This window comes from Oncorhynchus masou, chromosome 21 (genome assembly GCF_036934945.1).
Source record: "Oncorhynchus masou masou isolate Uvic2021 chromosome 21, UVic_Omas_1.1, whole genome shotgun sequence".
NCBI classification, from domain to species: Eukaryota; Metazoa; Chordata; class Actinopteri; order Salmoniformes; family Salmonidae; genus Oncorhynchus; species Oncorhynchus masou.
In genome coordinates this window covers 5,895,852-5,920,168 of record NC_088232.1, presented here as the reverse complement: position 1 = coordinate 5,920,168, position 24,317 = coordinate 5,895,852, and the positions used below count along the sequence as shown (strand labels likewise).

The following is a 24,317-nucleotide window of genomic DNA, read 5'->3' as shown; positions in this document are numbered from 1 at the left end:
TCTCTGATCATTCAGCAAGTTTCCCCTATCAGCATTCAGCCCAATATTATTGTGAATAGGCTGAGAAGTTACTTCAAAGAGATAGCCCACTGAAATAAAATTGTGATTAAATGCAACAAAGGCACTTTTTACTCCATACATTTTCCTTGACACCCAAAAGTACTCGTTACCTTTTGAATGCTTTGCAGGACAGGAACAGTCGGTCAAATTCACGCACTTATCAACTGAACATCCCTACTGCCTCTGATATGGCGAACTCACTAAACACACATGGTTCGTTTGTAAACTAGTGTTCCCGTGGCTTTTGTAAATTAAAAAAGCAAGAAAATTGTGCCATCTGTTTAGCTTAATATAAGGAATTTTAAATGATTTATACTTAAGTATATTTTAAACCAAATACCTTTATACTTTAACTCAAGTAGGATTTTACTGTGTGCCTTTTACTTGAGTCATTTTCTATTAAGGTATCTTTACTTTTACTCAAGTATGATTTTTGGGTACTTTTTCCACCACTGATTACACACAAAATCTCCTATGATCAGTATCTTTGAAGCTGAGAGCAGATTTGTTTAGAACAAAGTGTGTTAGCAAGAATAGAGTAGAATGACTATTCCATCTACATCACTTCACTAAGGTAAATATGTAACTGTCCTTGTTCTATTTTGTTCTATTTATTTACAGGTTTACAGTCACTAAAAACAGGTATTTACACAAGCACGTTTCATATTTTTAAAATTATAATTTATTGAACTCGGCAAGTCAGTTAAGAACAAATTATTATTTACAATGACGGCCTACCCCAGCCAACGCTGGGCCAATTGTGCACCGCCCTATGGGACTCCCAATCACAGACGGATGTGAAACAGCCTGGATATGTCCTATGTTCCAAGAAGAACCCCAAGAGGCTGGACCGTCCCCCTAAGAACAGAGACGCTGGACACGGAGGGGCAGGGGTGAGCACCAATCCAATAGGTCCCCCTCAGCTGGCCCCCGTCTCCCCCTCGGCAGAGGAAAAGACCCCGCAGCTCCAGCTCCGAGAGCGAGTGACATCAACGATCTCCTCCCGAGCCTGCCCATTGGTCCTCTCATGCATGCAACTAACACTTCCTGCTAGTCTTTCAGAGTTGACTTCAGGCACCTTCAACACGTTGCTCCAGAACATGACATGTTAATAAAGGGTTAATGAGGGGTATGTGGTTAATTACCTTCTTATCCCAAGACACTTCACATGATAACTATAATATGTCATGTGAAGAATAATTCCCAGACATCCCCTGTGTACATTTCAAACCACACTGCTACAAATTTTTCCCGTTGTGGACACTCTTATGTCTGGTAAGGTTAGTCAGGAAGGAGAAGCTCTTGTAACAGAGTTTGCACTTGAAGGGCTTCTCCTTGGTGTGAACGGTCTGGTGCTCCTTCAAATAGTTTGCCCTAGCGAAGCACTTCCCACACGTGGGGCAAGAGTAGGGCTTGTCGGCGTCGGTACTAATGCTCGGCCTCTCACTTTGTGACCCAATGACACCAGAGGAGATAGAAGCAGGAGCCACCGTCCTCAGGTGGTTAGTCTTTGAGCGCCCTCCTTGACCTCTAGCCATTGTTTGGGTGTTGTTGGGATTGTTTGCCATGTTATAGGCTAGGTACCTCTTGTGAGGTACGCCCATCCTGACCCTGTCTGTATTTGTGGGGTAACCATCACCAGGAAGGCTAGACCCAGGTCCAGGCTGTCTATGAACCCAGTCACCAGGCATTAGTCGAGACCCTGAAGGAGAAGACAGACTTGCTGATAGACTACCACCAGGGGGGTCTCCCACCACTCTCTGTGAAGGCTGAAGCCCAGGGTAGCCTGCTCTGTTCATCATGGATACAGTGGTGTTTGTTTCATAGGAACAGGAGGGTCCATCTCTATCAGGCCCAGGTCCTGCTCCATCCCTGCACTGAGACTGTGAAGGGAAGGGTCTGGGCTGCTGACTGGAGCCTCTATCTCTCTGATGACCACCAGGATTGAGGCTGTTCAGTCCACCTGTCCACTGGTTGTGTTCTGTGTGATGGTGGAGTCTCTGTCCCTCGCGGTTGGGACCTGGTTTCGATTCAAGAAGAAACCGTGACGGCTCCTGATCCAGTGGCCTGATCCGCGGCCAGGGTTTGTGACCAGCCACCTCAGAGATCCAGTCTCTCCTTCCAGCAACACCAGACATCAGCAGGTCCTCATGGACTGCAGACTGTAAACACAAATTGAACAGAATAGCATATAAAGATAAATAAACTCCTTGCTGTACACACAGAAACATGACATCTATAATATGCTAACCACAGTCAAGCCCATCTTTAACACTGTGATTGAAGTACCTAACAAAATGGAGTTTATTATGTGTTGATTTGGTATTTGGTATTTTATTAGGATCCCCATTAGCTGTTGCAAAAGCAGCAGCTACTCTTTTTTTTTTACAAAAGGCACATATAAGCCTACATATCATTACAGGAGAGGCGTTGTGCCACGAGGTGTTGCTTTATCTGTTTTTTGAAACCAGGTTTGCTGTTCACTTGAGCAATATGAGATGGAACGGAGTTCCATGAAATAATGGCTCTATATAATACTGTACACTTTCTGGAATTTGTTCTGGATTTGGGGACTGTGAAAAGCCCCTTTTGGCATGTGTGGTATGGGTGTGTGTCAGAGTTGTGTGTAAGTTGACTATGCAAACTATTTGGGATTTAACACATTGTTTCTTATTAAAAAAAATTGATGCAGTCAGTCTCTCCTCAACTCTTAACCACTGACATGCATAGTAGTTATATCAGTCCTCTGATTACAATGAAGAGCAAGAAGTGCCACTCTGTTCTGGGTCAGCTGCAGCTTAACGTGGTCTTTCCTTGCAGTACACGACCACACAAATGGACAATAATCAAGATAAGACATAACTCGAGCCTGCAGGACTTGCTTTTGAATTGTGTCAAAAAAGCAGAGCATCTCTTTATTACAGACAGACCTCTCCCCATCTTTACAACAATTGAATCATGACAGTTTACAAATCTAAGGTGGCGCCAAGTAATTTAGTCTCCTGAACTTGTTTAACAGTCATACCATTCATTACCAGATTCAGCTGAGGACCATAACTTATGGAATGTGTACCAAATACAATGCTCTTAGTTTTAGAGATGTTCAGGACCAGTTTATTACTGACCACCCATCCAAAACAGACTGCATCTCTTTGTTATGGGTTTCATTAGCTGTGGTTGCTGATCCGTATATGGTTGAATCATCAGAATACATGGACACACATGCTTTGTTTAATGCCAGTGGCAGATCATTGGTGAAAATAAAAAAGAGTAGAGGGCCTAGAGAGCTGACCTGCGGTACACCACACTTTACATGTTTGACATTAGAGAAGCTTTCATTAAAGAAAAACCTTCGATTTCTATTAGATAGATAGCTTTGAATCCACAATATGGCAGCGGTTGAAAAGCCATAACACATACATTTTTTAACAATAGCTTTTGGTCAATAATATCAAAGGCTGCACTGAAATCTAACAGTACAGTTCCCACAATCTTCTTCTAATTAATTTCTTTTAACCAATCATCAGTCATTTGTGTCAGTGCAGGACATGTTGAGTTCCCTCCTCTATAAGCATGCTGAAAGTCTGTTTTTAATTTGTTTAAAGATAAATAGCATTGTATTTGGTCAAACATGTCATCCAACAGTTTTCTAAGAGCTGGCAGAAAGCTTATAGGTCTGCTGTTAGAACCAGTAAAGGCCGCTTTACCACTCTTGGGTAGCGGAATTACTTTGGCTTCCCTCCAGGCCTGAGGACAAAGACTTTCCTCTACGCTTAAAGATATGACAGATAACTGACTCAATAGCCACTCCTACCATCCTCAGTAGCTTTACATCTAAGTTGTCAATCCCAGGAGGTTTGTCATTAGTGATCGATAACAATATTTTTTCCACCTCTCCCACACTATCTATACAACATTCAAACTTGCAATGCTTTTTTTATTATTCGTTTTTTGATTTGATGCATGAAAACAATGGCTCACTGTTTGTTCGTTGTTAGACCACTTTGCCAATTAAGTAATCCAGAGCCAGAACACACGTGGGTAAAGCAGAGGTTTGACAATTATTCATTAGCTTTGATACTCTCAACCCTAAACTTCAACTAAATATTGTAATAAATAATGTGGAAAGTTGAGGTGAATAAACTGCTTGGAGTAACACTGGATTGTATACTGCCATGGTCAAAACATGTTGATGCAACAGTAGCTAAGATGGGGAGAAGTCTGTCCATAATAAAACGCTGCTCTGCCTTCTTAACAACACTATCAACAAGGCAGGTCCTACAGGCCATAGTTTTGTCACACCTGGACTACGTTCCAGGTGCCACAAATAGGAAAACTGCAATTGGCTCACAACAGGGTAGCACGGCTGGCCCTTAAATGTACATGGAGAGCTAACATTAATAATATGCATGTCAATCTCTCATGGCTCAAAGTAGAGCAGGGATTGACTTCATCACTACTTGTTTTTGTAAGAAGTGTTGACATGTGGAACGCACCGAGCTGTCTGTTTCAACCAATAGCAAACAGCTCGGACACCCATTCATACCCCACAAGACATGCCACCAGGTCTCATCACAATCCCCAAATCAAGAACAGACTATGGGAGGCGCACAGTAATCCACTATGAGGCACATTAATCTGCAGGTTGAACATGGTGAGATTGATATTGCAGTTTGTTTCGGTGATTTTACAGCTAACTAGCTACTTTACATACTGATATTGTATTTGGTATTATTGTGTGCAGCTATGTTTGCAAGCTAGCCAGCCAGCCAATAGAAAGAGCATTGCATTGCGTAGCCGACTTGAGCGGCAACAGATTTCCACAACGATTTCCTTCATAAATACAAATACAAAATACTTTGATTGGTTAGAGTCGATACAATCGCCGATGACTTTGTGTTGTACAATGCCCCTCGTCACCACACACGACTTCAACTATAGCAGTCTCAGACTAAAGTATGTAGCGAATGACAAAGAATCAAAATCATCAGGCCAATAGATCAGGCTAATCATCAGGCTAATAGAACGCAGGCTAAAGGCAGCACCTGTTAGGGGGTTAACCTGATGCGCCATCAGTCTCTGTGAATCACAACTATAGGAGCATCACTAGCCAAAAGTCTGTGTCTATTCTTTCCATCCCCGTAGACCAAATCTACACCTCGCCCTGGTCTCAGCCAGTCTGTTGTCATGGAGATGTTGTTTTGACTGTCTGTTTCTGGTTGTGGTTAACAGTGTTGTTCCCCAGCCCAGAGTTTTACCTTTTTTTTATATATATATATATATTTTTTTTTTTCCCTTCTTTGTGATATCCAAATTGGTAGTTACAGTCTTGTTCCATATCTGGCGAAGGTCGAGAGCCGTGCGTCCTCCAAAACACGACCCCACCAAGCTGCACTGCTTCTTGACACAATGCTTGCTTAACCCAGAAGCACCAATGTATTGGAGGAAACACCATACACCTGGCGACCATATCAACGTGCATTGCTCCCAGCCCGCCACAGGAGTCGCTAGAGCGACTAACTAGAGCCTCCCCCCCAGAGTTGAGGACACTTTCCCATCCACTGACCTCCACCAAGTCACCTCTGGTTGTGGCCTGCTCAGTGATGATGTCCCCTGGTGCCTTGGCTGCATCCGTCTGGGAATCCAAGATGGTCGCCCAGTCTCCTCTATTAGCCTCTAGCCAACCACCTGCAGGAAGAGGTTACAAAATAGACTTTCCAAACATGGCAGAGAACTCTCCATACTGAGTTATTTTTTTGTCTATTTACCTGGTGAAGTTCATACATTGTGTGTTTTTGTATGTAAACACAAGTAGTAATGTTTTAATTTTATGAATGAAGAAAAAACAAAAGCCAGGAATATCACTATTACCACTAAAGATGTATTACTGTATGGAGGCTATATGTATTACTATTCCCATTGAAGATGTATTACTGTATGTAGGCTATATGTATTTCTCTCTTACCTTGCTCCCCCATCTTTAGACCACTCAGCAGGTCAATGCTCTCTGGTTTGTCTTCTATCGTCTCCTCTTTGACCAGCAGCAGATCAGGCTTCCCATCCTCCATGTCTACTGACTGTAAGAGATACACAGTGAGAGGATGTTGGATCAAGAAATCTGATATGAGCACCCTGCAATGGCGCACCTTCTGATGTATTGCTATAAGTACTATGCAAACATGTTATTTGATACTATGCACACGTTAGTTGATTTGATTGACACTTGACACTTTAATGGTTTGATAATTTAAAGGCATGGTCCCACACTTAATACAAAATGTACCAAGACCTGGGCCCGTATCCATGAAGAGTCTCCGAGTAAAAGTGCTGATCGCTATATAGTCTTATTCATTATGATCTAAAAGGCAAAACTAATCCTAGATCAGCACTCCTACTCAGAGAGGCTTTGTGGATACGGCCCCTAATACCACAGTAGTTTACATTGGGCTCACCTCATTGAGACTGTGTGTGGTCCTGTGCTGCTCAGCTGGTTCTTCTGTGAGTTCAGGAGGAGGTGTAGTCTGGTTGTCCTCCATGTCCATGGGCCCCTCAGGGTTTCCCAGACTCTCCTCACACCCCTCCTCCTTCACCAGCAGCACCTCTGGACCCTCCTCCTCTTGGAAGAGACAGGTGATACAGATCACACAGACATACACTCAGTGTTTACCCATCCTCACTACATTTGAGTCCTATACTGTAGTTACAGAATGATTTAATCGTTGCAAATGCAAATTAATTACTTAAAAATCATACAATGTGATTTTCGTTTTAGATTCCGTCTCTCACAGTTAAAGTGTACCTATGATAAAAATGACAGACCTCTACATGCTTTGTGAGTAGGAAAACCTGCAAAATCGGCAGTGTATCAAATACTTGTTCTCCCCACTGTATATGTATAAATAAAAATAGAAATTAAACAGATTTTGGTTTATTATTTTTTTTCTCGGAAATATCACATTTACTTCAGTATTCAGACCCTTTACGCAGTCAAAGCACCTTTGGCAGCGATTACAGCCTGGAGTCTTCTTGGCGCTACAAGCTTGGCACACCTGTATGTGGGGAGTTTCTCCTATTTTCTCTGCAGATCCTCTCAAGCTCTGTCAGGTTGGATGGGGAGCATCGCTGCACAGCTATTTTCATGTCCGATCAGGTTCAAGTCCGGGCTCTGGCTGGGCCACCCAAGGACATTCAGAGACCTGTCCCAAAGCCACTCCTGCGTTGTCTTGGCTCTGTGCTTTTGACCATTGTCCTGTTAGAAGGTGAACCCCAGTCTGAGGTCCTGAGCCATCTGGAGGTTTTCATCAAGGATCTCTCTGTACTTTGCTCCGTTCATCTTTCCCTCGATCCTGACAAGTTTCCCAATCCTTGCCGCTGAACAACATCTTCACAGCATGTTGCCACCACCATGCTTCACCGTAGGGACGGAGCCAAGTTTCCTCCAGACGTAACGCTTGGCATTCAGGCCTGTTCTTGGGGACCTTCAATGGTTGGGTTCCATGGCTGAGCAGCCGCACACAAGCCTAGTGGTTAGAGCAGGGTAGCCTAGTGGTTAGAGCGTTGGACTAGTAACCGAAAGGTTGCAAGTTCAAATCCCCGAGCTGACAAGGTACAAATCTGTCGTTCTGCCCCTGAACAGGCAGTTAACCCACTGTTCCTAGGCCGTCATTGAAAATAAGAATTTGTTCTTAACTGACTTGCCTAGTAAAATAAAGGTAAAATAAAAAATAAATAAAAAGATCACTATGTGCAATGCCAAGCGTCAGCTGGAGTGGTGTAAAGCTTGCAGCCATTGGACTCTGGAGCAGCGGAAATGGTCTAGGGCAGTTTTTCATGGTTTTGGCTAGGCCCCTTAGTTCCAGTGAAGGGAAATCTAAACCCTACAGCATAGACATTCTTTGCTTCCAACTTTGTGGCAACAGTTTGACGAAGGACTTTTCCTGTTTCAGCATGACAATGCCCCAGTGCACAAAGCGAGGTCCATACAGAAATGGTTTGTCGAGATTGGTGTGGAAGAACTTGACTGGCCTGCACAGAGCCCTGACCTCAACCTCACTGAACACCTGTGGGATTAATAGGAATGCCCAATGCAAGCCAAGCCGAATCGCACCAACATCAGTGCAAGACCTCACTAACGCTCGTGGCTGAATGGAAGCAAGTCCCTGCAGCAATGTTCTAACATCTAGTGGAAAGCATTCCCAGAATAGCGGAAGATGAATAGCCGCAAAGTGGGGACTAACTCCATATTAATGCCCATGATTGTGGAATGAGATGTTCGATGAGCAGGTGTCCACATACACTGCATGGCCAAAAGTAAGTCTCAACTAAATATCTGCATGATAAACTACACTGTACAAAAATATAAAAGCAACATGTAACGTGTTGGTCCCATTTTTCATCAGCTGAAATAAAGGATCCCCCATACGCACAAACAGCTTATTTCCCAAATATTTTGAGCACAAATTTGTTTTCTTCCCTGTTAGTGAGCATTTCTCCATTGCCAAGATAATCCATCCAACTGACAGGTGTGGCATATCGTATAAGTGCACCTTGTGCTGGTGACAATAAAAGGCCACTCTAAAATGTGCAGTTGTCAGACAACACAATGCCACACGTTTTGTGGGAGCATGCAATTGGCATGCTGACTGCAAGCATGTCCACCAGAGCTGTTGCCAGATAATTTAATGTTAATTTCTCTACCATAAGCCGCCTTCAACGTCGCTTTAGAGAATTTGGAAGTACGTCCAACCGGCATCATAACCGCAGACCACATGTAACCATGCCAGCCCAGGACCTCCACATCCGGCTTCTTCACCTTCAGCACCATCTAAGACCAGCCAACCGGACAGCTAATGAAACATTGGGTTTGCACAACTGAAGAATTTCTGCACAAACTGTCTCCGGGAAGCTCATCTGCGTGCTCGTCGTCCTCACCAGGGTCTGGACCTGACTGCATGTTGCGTTTATATTTTTATTCAGTGTACAATGCTTTTCTCATAAAAAGTGTTTTGAGGAACAAAATTAAGTAGTCGAATGGAAGTAATGAAATAGGCATTTCTGAACATCATATAGCCGTGTGAATCGGAAGGTGCCATAGTCATGGACACTGTGTCGCGATCCCTAAGCATGTGTAAAGCGACATTTGTATTTGTCTCTAAGCTTTCACTGTAATCCCAGAAGTCCCTGGTGTTGACCTGCGAGTGTCCTAAATTAAACTCTGCATTCCATGTCCGAGGAGCGTGGCCCTCCACTTTCACAGTCACCTTATCGACAACCAGGCCCTCTCCTTTCTTATCTAGGCACCATTCAGAATATACACTAGTACTGTACCGGTTCCAGTCCCCTCTCATTGGATTAGTCTGTGTATCTAAACCCACAGGTAGGTCACCATGTATCATCTCGGTCTTTGTAGCACATCAACAGGACGGATCATTTACAATCAGTAATGAGTCACCTAAATCCCAATGGGACAGAACCGCGCTCGGGCTACTGTAAAGTAAATACTCTGAGAAGGGAGGATAGCCCAGTTGCCTCAGCCCCGTTATAGTCTCTGTCTTGAGGACGGCGTTCAGCGTTCCACTGACCTCCGTGATGCTGTGTCGAGTTCTGGGCAGTGCTGGGATGGTGACAGTGTCTTCTGTGGATACAAGGGGCACTCCAGTCTGGATATCTCTGCAGTACCTTGGGTCCTCCTCTCCAGCAGACTTCTCCTGCTTGACCCCAGGACCTGCAGCCTCTGCATCTGCAGACTGACACAAGAAGAGAGGTTATTATCAGTACATGAGTTGAATTGGATAACAATGTTGTATGGAAGTCTCACAAGTTCCACTATGGCAGATACACAAGGATGTACAAGTAAGCAAGTAAATAGCTGAGGGGAGACTTCCTGTTATAAACAAGCCACATTAGATGTACTGTAATTCATATGTTACACTATGACACTAACCTCTATCACCATAACATGCTGGGATGAGGTTCCACTTCCCTCAACAACCGTGATTGGTTGGTCATCTCTCCATGTATTGTGTCCCACTGGCTTCACAAAACCTCTGTGGCCTCCAGTGAGATGTCCTTCACCTGAGAGAGTGGTTGGGGGAAAATAGGTGGTTAGGTTAGGTACTGTGTTGTCAATGCTCAACACTATATTGGCAAGTAAAGTATTTGACACTGTCTTCAATTGGCAAGGATATAAGGTAACATATCACACAAATATTCATGAATAGATTGTTTTCAATGAGTAAGTAATAGGAAATGTAGTGAGTCAAGAATATGATAGTGTCTTTGTGCAAGACTGCTAAGTAATCAGGGGAATTATTGCATACAATCCAAAAACTGACCAAGACCCAACTCTGGTTAACCATACAATATGTGCTTAACACATGCGCAGAGGGGAACGGGCCTTCTGCAAAATGTACCTCTTGCCATTCCTCTGTATCGGTCGAGGATCTTGACACTACTGGCGAGTGCGCGCTCCCGTGATACCTTCAGTTCCAGTAGCTGTAGTTTCCTTCGCAATCCCCTGTTTTCTTTCTGTCTTTGAGAAATTTCCAAACGAAACACTGCATAGTCGTCGTCTACGAGTTTACAGATCTCTTCCACGGCTGTATTCGCTAGCACCTCCATTATGGAGGCTATTTGAGTGTGAGAAACCATTACGTTACAGTTAGCCATTCTTAGCGGCTAGCTAGTTAGCATTACCTAGATAACATCTATCAACCAAGTCTTGTCTCCAACGCGAGTTAGCATTACCTAGATAACATCCACCAACTAAGTTTTGTCTCCAACGCGAATTAAACACTACATGGAGGAAGTATGTGAGTTCCGGGGTTTTAATTTACGTCTAAATAAAAAACGCAAACGTTGTAACTGTTATTGGTCACGGTTCACTTCCGTTTACTACTTTGTGAATTTCCGGCAGACGAGACGATGTGTTGCCCATTGCTGCCTTTCACAGGTCGGAATGCGGATTGCACATTTTGTTTAAAAAAAAGAGAAATAGTAATGGACCAACCCCGGGACCTATATACTATCCCCCAAAACCACCACCCCATCCCACTACTTTGGCCCTGAACGATCCTACACCAGGCCTGGGAGGCTTGAACCCCTTCTCTCAAAACTCCCCAGAGATCTACAGCACTAAAATCTCTCACACACAAATATTTATCTGCTGCTGCGACTATCACATCTATCTAATGTGATTTCTGCTCCATCGGTGCAGTTGAACACCATGGCCATAAACGCAAGAAATCCAACCTTATTAAAACTCATCCTCTCTGGATCTCTCTCTTCAGGCCTACTCACTTGAGGGGCTCCCAGTCGAATCCCTCACCCGCGGGCTATTGAAGCGTCTTGGGTTCTAGGTGCGCAACGATTAGCCGCTCAGATCAGAGAGAAGGCAGAGCGCCCATTAAGTTTGAATAACTGGGCCTGCTTGGATAACTGGCATTGAAGAGGAGGCATGTTTCACCAGCGCTGCTCTCCACATCACTCAAGTGTTGTCAGTCTGCACCGGCCAAGTGATGGCTGTGTTGGTCATGACGCAGACACACCTCTGGCTCTCCATGACTTCCATCAAGGAGACAAACAAGACACCTTTGCTCAATGCACCCATCTCTGAAAAGGGCCTCTATTCGGAGACACCATGAGAAAGACAGCGGGGCATCTCGTGAAGTTAGGGGAGGAAAAGAAGCAGCTGCCTCTTTCCTGTGTAGCGTCGGCTCCCAAACAGCCGACCTCCGCCTTCTTCATGCCGGCTGGGAGCAGCAGCTCGTGGCCGAAAGCGTGGCGAGCAGGTCCAAGAAGCTCCTAGCTCCCCTGTGGAAGCCCCGGTCGCCGCAACAGTGCCGCCGGCCGCCCAGCAGCCTCTCTTGAAGCCTAGATGGGTGACTGTGCCAACTTGTCAGAACGCTCACGGAAGCGCCGCCAAACCTGATTGGCGGAAAAGTGACCTGATTACAAACCTTTTAAAAGAGAGAAACAGACAACTTGTATATCTCCCTGTTGTGGACACTCCTATGTCTAAGGCTACTCAGGAAGGAAAAGCTTGTAACATAGTTTGGACTTAAATGGCCTTTCCTTGGTATGAACGGTCTGGTGTTCCTTCAAATTGTTTGTGTTGGCGAACCGGTTCCCACACGTAGGGCAAGAGTAAGACTTGTCGCCATCCGTCCTAACACTCGCCCTCCCACGTTGTGACCGAATGACACTAGAGGAGGTAGAAGCAGCAGCCACCAGCCTCAGGTGGTTAGTCTTTGAGCTCCCTCCTTGACCTATAGCCGTTGTTGGGATTGTGTGCTGTGTTATAGGCTAGGCACCTCCCGTGGTGAAAGCCCATCCTGACCCATCTGTATTGGTGGGGTAACCATGAGGTAACTGAGGAAGGCTAGAACCAGGTCCAGGCCTTCTATGAACCCAGTCACCAGGCATTAGACGAGACCCTGAGGGAGAAGACAGACGTCCTGTTAGACTCCCACCAGGGGGGTCTCCCACTACTCTCTGTGAAGGTTGAAGCCCAGTGTGACCTGCACTGTTCATCATGGATACTGTGGTGTTTGTATCATAGGAATAGGAGGGTCTATCTCTATTAGCTCCAGGCCCTGCTTCATCCCTGCACTGAGACTGTGAAGAGAAGGGTCTGGGCTGCAGACTGGATCACTGACTGGAGCCTCTGTCTCTCTGATGACCACCAGGACTGAGGTTTTTCAGTCCACTGGTTGTGTTCTGTGTGGTGGTGGAGTCCAGGTTCCGATTCGGGAAGGAAAAGTGATGGCTACTGATCCATGGTCCTGATCCGGGACAGGATATGTGACCAGCCATCTCAGAGGTCGTCTCTCCCACCAGTAACACTGGATATCAGCAGGCCTTGATGGACTGCAGACTGCAAACAAAGATTGTACAGAAAAGCATAAAGGTTTATTTAAGAAACGCTTTGCTGTTCACACAAAAACATGACTTTATAAAATGTTAACCAGTCAAGACCATCTCTAACACTGTGATGCAAGTACCTAACAATATGGAGCCATTGGAGTTTATTATTTAAAAAAATCCATGTTGGTTGATTCAAGAATTAAGTATAATGTTTTGGTTTGACTGAGATAAGGTAAACTCAGTCCCTTGCAACAACAATAACCAAGTCAGTCAGCACAGACTCAATTTTATATTTAATTTTAATAAAATGGTCAAACACTCATAGTGAAGTACTGAACTTTTATTGCACAAAATGATACATGACAAGTAGAATAACTTTGGTAACACTTGACCTTTTCTGTACATCTGACACCCTTACTTTTATAAATTATTTTAGAATACTTTGGAAAAGGTTAATTACATTAAAACAGCTTCACTGTTTTATATCAAGTAAACATGAATCAAGGCACTATCCTTACCTCACTATAAAACACCAGCATCAACCTAAAGGGACTAAGTTGGTCACTCTTCATCAGTGAAGCATGTTTACAGACACCGTCACACCAACCATCACCATATCATCTACTCTGCCACATCATACTTATTCTTTTGTCAGTTTCCTTTACACCCAAAACCAACAGAATTAACTACAAACTAACTAGTACTACATTACACGTCACTATACTCTATGCATGGGCAGTGTGCATTTTCTGCAGGTGTATCCTGAGGTAGCTCCTCTCTGAGAACCTCTTCCCACAGTGTGTACAGGCGAATGGCCTCTCTCCCGTGTGCATCTTCAGGTGCATCTTCAGCTGGTGCTTGTGGGAGAACCTCTTCTCACACTGGGGGCAGTTGTAGGGTTTCTCTCCTGTGTGGACCCTCTGGTGCCTCTTCAGCTTGGACGAGTGTGAGAAACTGGCCCGGCACAGGTGGCAGCCGAATAGTTTCTCCTCTGTGTGTATCCTCTGGTGGATCTCCACCTGTTTGGGGAAACTGAAGGCTTTCCCACAGAATGAACACAGGAAGTGCTTCTCTTTGCCACCGGAGCTACTGACAGCATTACTACTACTGTCATTTGTCAATGGGCTTGTGTAGCCATTTAGTGTTGAGGCACTGGCATTGTCTGATGTCTGGTTTAACATTAAGAGAGTGTGAGGGGGATGAAGGCCAGGGAGAGTCTGTGTTGTCGCAGGGTCCATGTTCCAGTTGATAGATCCAATAGAAGGCAGGCTGAAGGAAGCATCTGTTAGGGGGTTAACCTGAGGCGCCATCAGTCTCTCTGAATCACAACTATAGGAGCAGGATGGAGCCTCGCTAGCCGAGACTATGCCTGTTCGTTCCTGCTGCATACGAACCTGGCCTCCCCGTCCCCGCAGACCAAATCTACACCTCACCCTGGTCTCAGCCATTCTGTTGTCTTGGAGACTAAATTCAGTTGTTGTTTTGTGTTCCACTGTCTGTTTCTGGTTGTGGTTAACATTGTTGTTCCCCAGCCCAGAGTTGAGGACGCTGTCCCATCCACTGACCTCCACTCTGTCACCTCTGGTCCTGACCTGCTCAGTGATGTTGTCCCCTGGGCCCTTGTCTGCACCCATCTGGGATTGGGAATCCAAGATGGCCACCCAGTCTCCACTGTTAGCCTCCAGCCAACAACCTGCAGAAAGACTTTAGAATTTTAAAACACGACAGAAAACTCTACATATGGAGTTTCTGTTGTCCATTACCTGCTGAAGTTTTTGTATGTAAACATAAGTTGCTGTAGGCTATATGTATTGCTCCCTTACCTTGCTCCCCCATCTTTAGTCCACTCAGCAGATCAATGCTCTCTGGTCCATCTTCTATTGTCTCCTCTTTGACTAGCAGCAGATCAGGCTTCCCATCCTCCATGTCTACTGACTGTAAGAGATACAGAGTGAGAGGATGTTGGATCTGATATGAGCACCCTTCTATGGAGAATCTTCTGATTGGGCAATGAGAGATTGCTATGAGTACTATACACTATTTAATGGTGTGATAATTGATAGGCATGGTCCCACACTTGTGACAAATTTCATCAAGACCTGGGCCCGTATCCACAAAGAGTAGAAGTGCTGATAGAGGATCAGGTCCCCACCCATCTACATGGTCTCATTATTATATAAATCTTAGATCAGCACTCCTACTTAGGAGAGACTTTGTGGATAGGGGCTCTGACCGAATACCATTCAACCAATAGTTTACAGTGGGCTCACCTCAGTGAGACTGTGTATCGTCCTGTGCTGCTCAGATGGTCCCTCTGTGGGTTCAGGAGGTGTAGTCTGGTTGTTCTCCATGACCATGGTCCCCTTACGGTTCCCCAGACCCTCCTCCTCCTTCACCAGCAGCACCTCCAGACCCTCCTCCTCCTTGAAAAGAGAGATGTTACAGATTCCACAGACATATACTCCCTCAGGTATGTACACACAGATAAACACACTTTCAAAGTCTTCAAACGAAGTGAGTCTTTACCCATCCCCATTCCGTTTGAGTCCTATACTGTAGTTACAGAATGACTTCATTGTTGTTAAACCCATCATGGCGGACATAAAACTTGTGGGTAAAATATGTGTCAGCTATGAAAAATCAAGTCATCAGACAAACCTGACTAAATTAGTTTGACGTAAACTATAATGACGTGTACAGTAGGTGTTTGTTAGTGTGCGGGTTTGTGTACGTATATATAGTAAGTGTATAATGGTTATAACGTGCTGTAAGGTGTATGCAGAATAGGGTGAAATCAGATGCTGTATACTAAAGAGAGTCTCAATGAAAGTCTTAGAATGAAAAGTCAAAGTCTTAGAATGAAAAGTAAAATGGTGGTGTTTATTGAACATAAACAAGTTTTAAATACTCCATATGAAAACCACACATCCACGTCAACTAAAAATCAGCATAAACTTGATAAACTGCAATAATATTCTCTGGAAAAATGTCTTGGGGGGGAAAAAAATTAAGTAGTTTAATGGAAGTAATGAAATAGGAATTTGTGAACATCATATATCCTACACAGTACAAACACAATATGTAACAGACTTTAGGCTTATATATGCCTTATATATCACACTTCTGGATGGAATTTCTTTTACCCAGGAATATTCAACACAGAAATCTGTTACTCTCATTATTCCAAATTCATCTGTGGATATTTTCTACTGACAACAATGAAAATGAATCTTTGTCTTTAATGCAGGATTTGACTAAACGTCAGAAGCGATTGAGTGGAATGTTTACTTCCTTTGTTATAGAGTGGAATGGTTTTTCTGAAGGTGTATCCTGAGGTAGCTCCTTTCTGAGAACTTCTTCCTGCAGTGTGTACAGGTGAACGGCCTCTCTCCTGTGTGGACCTTCATGTGCATCTTCAGGTTGCCAGACTGGGCGAAACGCATGTGACACTGTGGGCAGCTGTAGGGTTTCTCACCTGTGTGGACCCTCTGGTGCCTCTTCAGGTTGCCAGCCTCAGCGAATCGCATGTGACACTGGGAGCAGCTGAATGGTTTCTCCCCTGTGTGGACCCTCTGGTGGATCTCCACCTTCTGGATGCAGCTGAAGCCTTTGTTACAGAACATGCAGAGGAACCGTTTCACTTTACTACCGCCTGATTTTGGTCCCCCTCCCTGATCCTTTGTCCTTTGGTCGTTTGAGTTCAATACCTGATCGGTAGGCCCAATCGACGTGTTCACTGGTTCGTGATCCCTGAGCGTGTGAAAAGGGGAGTGGGTCATGACATCTGGATTAGTCTCTAAGCTTTCCCTGTAATCTAAGAAATCTCCCCCTTGTGAGTGTCCTTCTCCTAAGTGAGTTTCATTCCATATCAGAGGAGCATCGCCCTCTATTTTCACAGTCACCTCATCTACGACAATAACCTCTCCTTTCTTATCTAGGCACCCTTCAGCGTATAGACTACTACTGTACTGGTTCCAGTCCCCTCTAGACAGATCAGTCTGCGTCTCTAAATCCAATGGAATGTTGCCAGGGTCCATCTCTGTAGTGTAAGAACAAGACGGAAAATTGACTGTCTCTAACACGTCACCTGAGTCCCGATGGGAATGAACCGTCCTCGGGCTACCATAAAGAAAATACTCTGAGCCGGGAGCAGGAGGACAGCCCAGTCTCTCTGGGTCTGACCTATGGTCAGATCCTGTGTGTAAGAGCCTTTGTGTTACAGTTAAAGTCTCTGACTTGAGGACGGCGTTCGACATTCCACTGACCTCCGTGATGCTGCGTCGGGTCCTGTGCTGGGGCGCCGTGGCGTTGACGAGGTCTGCTGTGGCTACAGGGAGTGCCACTCCAGCCGCTGCTCCAGTCTGGATGTTTCTGCTGTGTTGTGGGTCGTCTCCTTCAGTCCTCTCCTGCTTGACCAGAGACGATCCTCCAGGACCTGCTCCCTCTGCATCTGCAGACTGACAAGAAGACACTAGGTTATTATCATTAGTTTAATTGGATAACAATCAGGGAATATAATAACAATGTCGTAGTGAAGTCTCACGAGCTCTCATATGGCAGATAATTAAGGATGACCATGTAAGCAAATTAATGGCTAAGGGGAGCCTTTCTGAAATAAATGAGCCACATTCTACATACTTTCATTTTGAATGTTACACTATGACACTAACCTCTATCACAATAACATGCTGGGTTGAGGTTCCACTCCCCTCATCTACAGCTATGGGTTGGTCATCTCTCCACGCATTGTGTCCCGCTGGCTTCACAAAGTTCCTGTGGCCTCCAGTGAAATGTCCTTCACCTGAGAGAGTGATTGGGGAAAAAGTGGTGGTTAAGTAAGTTATGATCAATGCTATATTGTACACTATTGACACTGTCTACAATTGGCAAGATGTAAGGTAACACTTATTAAATTCTAGATATACCATTTATTGATCAATGTCTTGTATTCACATTGTTTTCATTGAGTAGATAATAGGAAATTCAGTTAATAAAGAATCTGGTTAGAATATGATAGTGTCTTTGCACAAGTGCTTGCTATCCTAAAATTGATCAAGACCCAATTCTGGTTAACACATCTGAAGACATGTGCAGAAGGTAACGGAGCTATTGAATTAACCGCGACAGTTCGTGCAGCCTCAGCCTTCTGCAAAATGTACCTCTTGCCATTCCTCTGTATCGGTCGAGGATCTTGACACTACTGGGACGACTGGCGGGGACGCGCTCCCGTGCCACCTTCAAGTCCATTAGTTGTAGTTTCCTTCGCAACCCCCTGTTTTCTTTCTGGCTTTGAGACATTTCCAAACGAAACACTGCATAGTCGTTGTCGACGACTTTACAAATCTCTGCCACGGCTGCATTCGCTAGCACCTCCATAATGGAGGCTATTTGTGTGTGGAAAACCATACAGTTAGTCATTGTTAGCAATTAGCTAGCGTTTACGTAGCTCTATCAACCAAGTCCTTTCTCCAACGTGAATTAAAGACCACCTGCGGTAAGTATGTGATGATGTACAGTTAAATTCGTCATATTTTGAGTTCCATGGTGTTAATAAACGTCTAAATTACAACAATAAAACCGCTAACGTTGAAATTGAAAAAAATGCACGATTCCTGTTCACTTCCGTTTTCTACTTCTTCTCTGGTATCATGGTGTACGTACATTTTGTTCGTGCATGCCGCCACCTACTGTGTGATCGGCCACGTTACATTTACAAAAATAAAAAACGGGCAAAAGGGAGAAAAAAACACCACCAACTAACCCAACACCTATAGAACACGATTTCATAACACAAATAAAAATCACCACCCAATTCCACTACTAACTGTTTGGGTTGATGGGGCTCTTTCGTTCACCAGACCTTGTAACTCTTCCATATCTCTATATAACAATATATCCCTCATCATCACTCAATACCTAGGTTTACCTCCACTGTATTTACATCCTACCATGCCTTTGTCTGTACATTATACCTTGAAGCTATTTCATCGCCCCCAGAAACCTCCTTTTACTCTATGTTCCAGATGCTCTAGACGACCAATTCTCATTGCTTTTAGCCGTACCCTTATCCTACTCCTCCTCGTTTCCTCTGGTGATGTAGAGGTGAATCCAGGCCCTGCAGTGCCGAGCTCCACTCCTATTCCCCAGGTGCTCTCTTTTGATTACTTCTGTAACCGTAATAGCCTTGGTTTCATGCATGTTAACATTAGAAGCCTCCTCCCTAAATTTGTTTTATTCATTGCTTTATCACACTCTGCCAACCCGGATGTTCTAGCTGTGTCTGAATCCTAGCTTAGGAAGACCACCAAAAATTCAGAAATTTTCATCCCTAACTACAAGATTTTCAGACAAGATAGAACTGCCAAAAGGGTCGGTGTTGCAATCTACTGCAAAGATAGCCTGCAGAGTTCTGTCCTACTATCCAGGTCTGTACCCAAACAATTTGTACTTCTACATTTAAAAATCCACCTCTCTAAAAACAAGTCTCTCACCGTTGTCGCCTGCTATAGACCACCCTCTGCCCCCAGCTATGCTCTGGACACCATATGTGAACTCAATCTCACACAAATTATCAATGAACCTACCAGGTACCTCCCCAAAGCCGTAAACACGGGCATCCTCATAGATATCATCCTAACCAACTTGCCCTCTAAATACACTTCTGCTGTCTTCAACCAAGATCTCAGCGATCACTGCCTCATTGCCTGCATCCGTAATGGGTCAGCGGTCAAACGACCTCCACTCATCACTGTCAAACACTCCCTGAAACACTTCAGCGAGCAGGCCTTTCTAATCGACCTGGCCGGGGTATCCTGGAAGGATATTGATTTCATCCCGTCAGTAGAGGATGCCTGGTTATTTTTTTTAATTGCCTTCCTAACCATCTTAAATAAGCATGCCTCATTCAAGAAATGTTGAACCAGGAACTCGCCCAAGCCTTCCCCATTTCTCCTTCTCCCAAATCCAGTTAGCTGATGTTCTGAAAAAGCTGCAAAATCTGGACCCCTACAAATCAGCCGGGCTAGAAAATCTGGACCCTTTCTTTCTAAAATTATCTGCCGAAATGGTTGCCACCCCTATTACTAGCCTGTTCAACCTCCCTTTCTTGTCGTCTGAGATTCCCAAAGATTGGAAAGCAGCTGCGGTCATCCCCCTCTTCAAAGGTGGGGACACTCTTGACCCAAACTGCTACAGACCTATATCTATCCTACCCTGCCTTTCTAAGGTCTTCGAAAGCCAAGTCAACAAACAGATTACCGACCATTTCGAATCTCACCATACCCTCTCTGCTATGCAATCTGGTTTCAGAGCTGGTCATTGGTGCACCTCAGCCACGCTCAAAGTCCTAAACGATATCTTAACCGCCATCGATAAGAAACATTACTGTGCAGCCGTATTCATTGATCTGGCCAAGGCTTTCGACTCTGTCAATCACCACATCCTCATCGGCAGACTTGACAGCCTTGGTTTCTCAAATGATTGCCTCGCCTGGTTCACCAACTACTTCTCTGATAGAGATCAGTGTGTCAAATCGGAGGGTCTGTTGTCCGGACCTCTGGCAGTCTCTATGGGGGTGCCACAGGGTTCAATTCTTGGACCGACTCTTCTCTGTATACATCAATGATGTCGCTCTTGCTGCTGGTGAGTCTCTGATCCATCTCTACGCAGATGACACCATTCTGTATACTTCTGGTCCTTCTTTGGACACTGCTAACAACCCTCCAGGCAAGCTTCAATGCCATACAACTCTCCTTCCGTGGCCTCCAATTGCTCTTAAATACAAGTACAACTAAATGCATGCTCTTCAACCGATCACTGCCTGCACCTGCCCGCCTGTCCAACATCACTACTCTGGACGGCTCTGACTTAGAATACGTGGACAACTACAAATACCTAGGTGTCTGGTTAGACTGTAAACTCTCCTTCCAGACCAACATCAAACATCTCCAATCCAAAGTTAAATCTAGAATTGGCTTCCTATTTCGCAACAAAGCATCCTTCACTCATGCTGCCAAACATACCCTTGTAAAACTGACTATCCTACCAATCCGCGACTTCGGCGATGTAATTTACAAAATAGCCTCCAATATCCTACTCAACAAATTGGATGCAGTCTATCACAGTGCCATCCGTTTTGTCACCAAAGCCCCATATACTACACACCATTGCGACCTGTACGCTCTCGTTGGCTGGCCCTCGCTTCATACTCGTCGCCAAACCAACTGGCTCCAGGTCATCTACAAGACCCTGCTAGGTAAAGTCCCCCCTTATCTCAGCTCGCTGGTCAACATAGCATCACCCACCTGTAGCACGCGCTCCAGCAGGTATATCTCTCTGGTCACCCCCAAAACCAATTCTTTCTTTGGCCGCCTCTCCTTCCAGTTCTCTGCTGCCAATGACTGGAACGTACTACAAAAATCTCTGAAACTGGAAACACATCTCCCTCACTAGCTTTAAGCACCAGCTGTCAGAGCAGCTCACAGATTACTGCACCTGTACATAGCCCATCTATAATTTAGACCAAACAACTACCTCTTTCCCTACTGTATTTATTTTATTTATTTATTTTATTTTGCTCCTTTGCACCCCATTATTTCCTTTGCACATTCTTCCACTGCAAATCTACCATTCCAGTGTTTTACTTGCTATATTGTATTTACTTTGCCACCGTGGCCTTTTTTTGCCTTTACCTCCCTTATCTCACCTCATTTGCTCACATCGTATGTAGACTTGTTTCTACTGTATTATTGACTGTATGTTTGTTTTACTCCATGTGTAATTCTGTGTTGTTGTATGTGTTGAACTGCTTTGCTTTATCTTGACCAGGTCGCAATTGTAAATGAGAACTTGTTCTCAACTTGCCTACCTGGTTAAATAAAGGTGAAATAAAAAAATAAAAATTAAACTCTCCAGTAAAACCTGGTAAATCCAAGTACTTACCGTAGCAGCTGCCACCACAACATATATTTTCTGTGATTTACATTCTATTTCTGCGGTACAGTTGATAACCATGGGAATGAATGCTAAGAAGCCAATCTTACTGAATATAACATTCGTATCACTCTATTGGCCAAGGCCCTTGACCAATCATCCTCTGCTCTCCCTGGCAACCTCAACCTGTCTCTTGCACCGGGCATTTCTGATCCCCAGCAACATGGGCACCCCCACAATTTACACAATGTTTTTTTCCACCTATACTACACATTCCTTTGTCCCATGCCCTCCTGCACACTTTTCACATTTTGAACTCTCCCTCCTACAACATGACCATAAGCTTGGCTTCTGAAACACCTTAGTGGGTTCGGCACAAAATCTCTCACGGGATAACTGACATATCCCAACCTCACTATCAGGAAAAGACTACTTCAAATCTCAAAAAGGACAGACCGTTTCTAATCAGTTTCACCACGCTCGCCACGGGGTCTGCTTCGAATCCAAAAGAGCGGGCGTCACAGACACAGGGAATATTCTATTTTAGTTTCTCAACCTGATAAGATAATTATGTTCTCCAGGTACATCACCCAATTTAATTATATTATTCTCAGTCTGCCAACCAGAATTTGTAAGATTTTGGTCGAATGAAACAGACGGAGGCCCAGCTAAATAGTCAAAAAGGTTTATTCACGGGAACGTTCTAAAGTCAAGAATACAAATCAATTCATTTTATACTGACTTCTCACGCCCACACATTCACACAGGCATACGCGCGTGCGCACACACACACACAAACAAACAGACGCACACACATGTCCTGCTACGTACACACTGTCTGTCTCACTACCCAACCGACAGAGATAGTGACCTTGTCCTTGAGACGTACCCCCCGTTCTCTCCCAAAGCTCTAGTCAGGTTGGCACCAAGCTCAGACAGTTTGTGTTTAAAATACCATCAAGACATATTGTTTTACCCTAATTCTGACTAGGACTACACATTTATTGATTATTATTTTATACATTCTAATCAATTCCATACAATTATATGTTCCAGGGCGGAATATTCAAATCATTCAATTAACAGACATATCTCACCTATCACAACCTCAACACTTAACAGCAACCCAGTAATCACTCCTTTCACAGATCTTTTCTTCTTGAATACACATCTTCCCATTGCACTTCTCTCTTCTACTTCTCCCTTGCTATCCATGACCAAGTCTTTCCGTTTACCATGCTCATGCCACGCCTAAATCTGCTGTACTGCTTGCAGCAGACATACTGATGGCCTTTGTCCAATACCCACCTTCTGTTCCTTATCCCAATTTATCTCTGGCCTCTCCATACTCCCAAAACTTGCCACAGTTGTCAGTCAGGTTTCCTCCTCCTCATCCATCTTAACTTCTTCTTCTACTGTGGGTTTTATGGCAGATTACATCCCAAAAAGGTGTATTGCCGCCACCAACTGGACACGGTTGAAGAAACAATTTATATAGTAAATTCATATGTGGTGTCGACAAACGTAATCCACACAACTAAAAAGAATACATTTACAATACTCCCAATTCTTCTGTCCTTCAAAGCTCCATATCTTCCTTCTTAGGCTCTGGGGCCTGAGAGGGTGGTACGGCTCGTGACAATACTTGCTGCAACTCCTCCGCTGAGAAGTCTTCCAGTCCCAGGAACCAAAATACAAGTCTGTATCATGTGAGAATGTGAGCATACCGCATACCTAGATGCACAACTGAGGGACTTAGTAATACATTGAAAAAAACCTCTTACCCCAGGACACTTCACAGGATGATAATAAAATAATCAGCTAAAGATTTGTTCCCCTGCATACATCTCAACCCACAATTTCTCACTGTTGTGGACACTCACATGTCTGATAAGGTTACTCAGGAAAGAGAAGCTCTTGTAACACAGCTTACACTTGAAGGGCCTCTCCTTGATGTGAATGGTCTGGTGCTTCGTCACATAGTTCACCTGGGAAAAGTGCTTTCCACACGTGGGGCAGTCGTACGGCTTGCCTGCGTCCGTCCTAACGCTCACCCTCCCACTTGTGACCCAATGACACTAGAGGAGGTAGAAACAGGAGCCAACACCCTAACTAAGGTGGTTAGTCTTTGAGCTACGTCCTCTAGCCATTGTTTGGATTGTGTACTGTGTTCACCACTTCTTATGGTGACACCCATCCTGACCCATCTGTATTGGTGGGGTAACCCTGAGGTAACTGAGGAAGGCTAGACCCCAGGTCCAGGCCTTCTATGAACCCAGTCACCAGGCATTAGACAAGACCCTGAAGGAGAAGATAGACTCCCTGATAGACTACCACCAGGGGGATCTCCCACCACGATCTGAAGGCTGAAGCCCAGGGTGATCTGCTCTGTTCGTCATGGATACTGTGGTGTTTGTTTGTTCGTATCATAGGAACGGGAGGGACTATTTCTAGCGAACTGT

At 44.5% G+C, this 24,317-nt stretch overlaps 2 protein-coding genes and 1 long non-coding RNA gene across 4 annotated transcripts; 1 reads left to right on the top strand and 2 right to left on the bottom strand.

Annotated features, from left to right (window-relative positions):
- Positions 1-606: 606 nt before the first annotated feature.
- LOC135507648 (uncharacterized) lies at positions 607-12,669 on the bottom strand. Of its 2 annotated transcripts, none has more exons than XM_064927231.1 (7): positions 10,473-11,338; positions 10,004-10,134; positions 9,642-9,806; positions 6,513-6,674; positions 6,026-6,137; positions 5,627-5,748; positions 607-2,222 (listed from the first exon to the last, which is right to left on the bottom strand). In XM_064927231.1, the coding sequence occupies exons 1-7, from the start codon at positions 10,726-10,728 to the stop codon at positions 1,299-1,301; spliced, it is 1,872 nt and encodes a 623-aa protein (XP_064783303.1). In that variant the 5' UTR covers positions 10,729-11,338; the 3' UTR covers positions 607-1,298. The 2 variants fall into 2 exon arrangements, with proteins under 2 accessions (XP_064783303.1, XP_064783304.1); XM_064927232.1 differs by lacking the exon at positions 10,473-11,338 and adding an exon at positions 11,359-12,669 and having other exon boundaries at positions 608-2,222.
- Positions 12,670-13,249: 580 nt separating this feature from the next.
- LOC135507661 (uncharacterized) lies at positions 13,250-18,342 on the bottom strand. Its single transcript, XM_064927252.1, has 6 exons — positions 18,084-18,342; positions 17,595-17,725; positions 17,190-17,381; positions 15,195-15,347; positions 14,748-14,859; positions 13,250-14,617 (listed from the first exon to the last, which is right to left on the bottom strand). The coding sequence occupies exons 1-6, from the start codon at positions 18,340-18,342 to the stop codon at positions 13,650-13,652; spliced, it is 1,815 nt and encodes a 604-aa protein (XP_064783324.1). The 3' UTR covers positions 13,250-13,649.
- A 27-nt stretch (positions 18,343-18,369) lies between these two features.
- Positions 18,370-23,601, top strand: LOC135507713 (uncharacterized). Its single transcript, XR_010450702.1, has 3 exons — positions 18,370-18,418; positions 18,948-19,071; positions 23,461-23,601. It is a non-coding gene; the product is annotated as an uncharacterized LOC135507713 (long non-coding RNA).
- Positions 23,602-24,317: the final 716 nt, after the last annotated feature.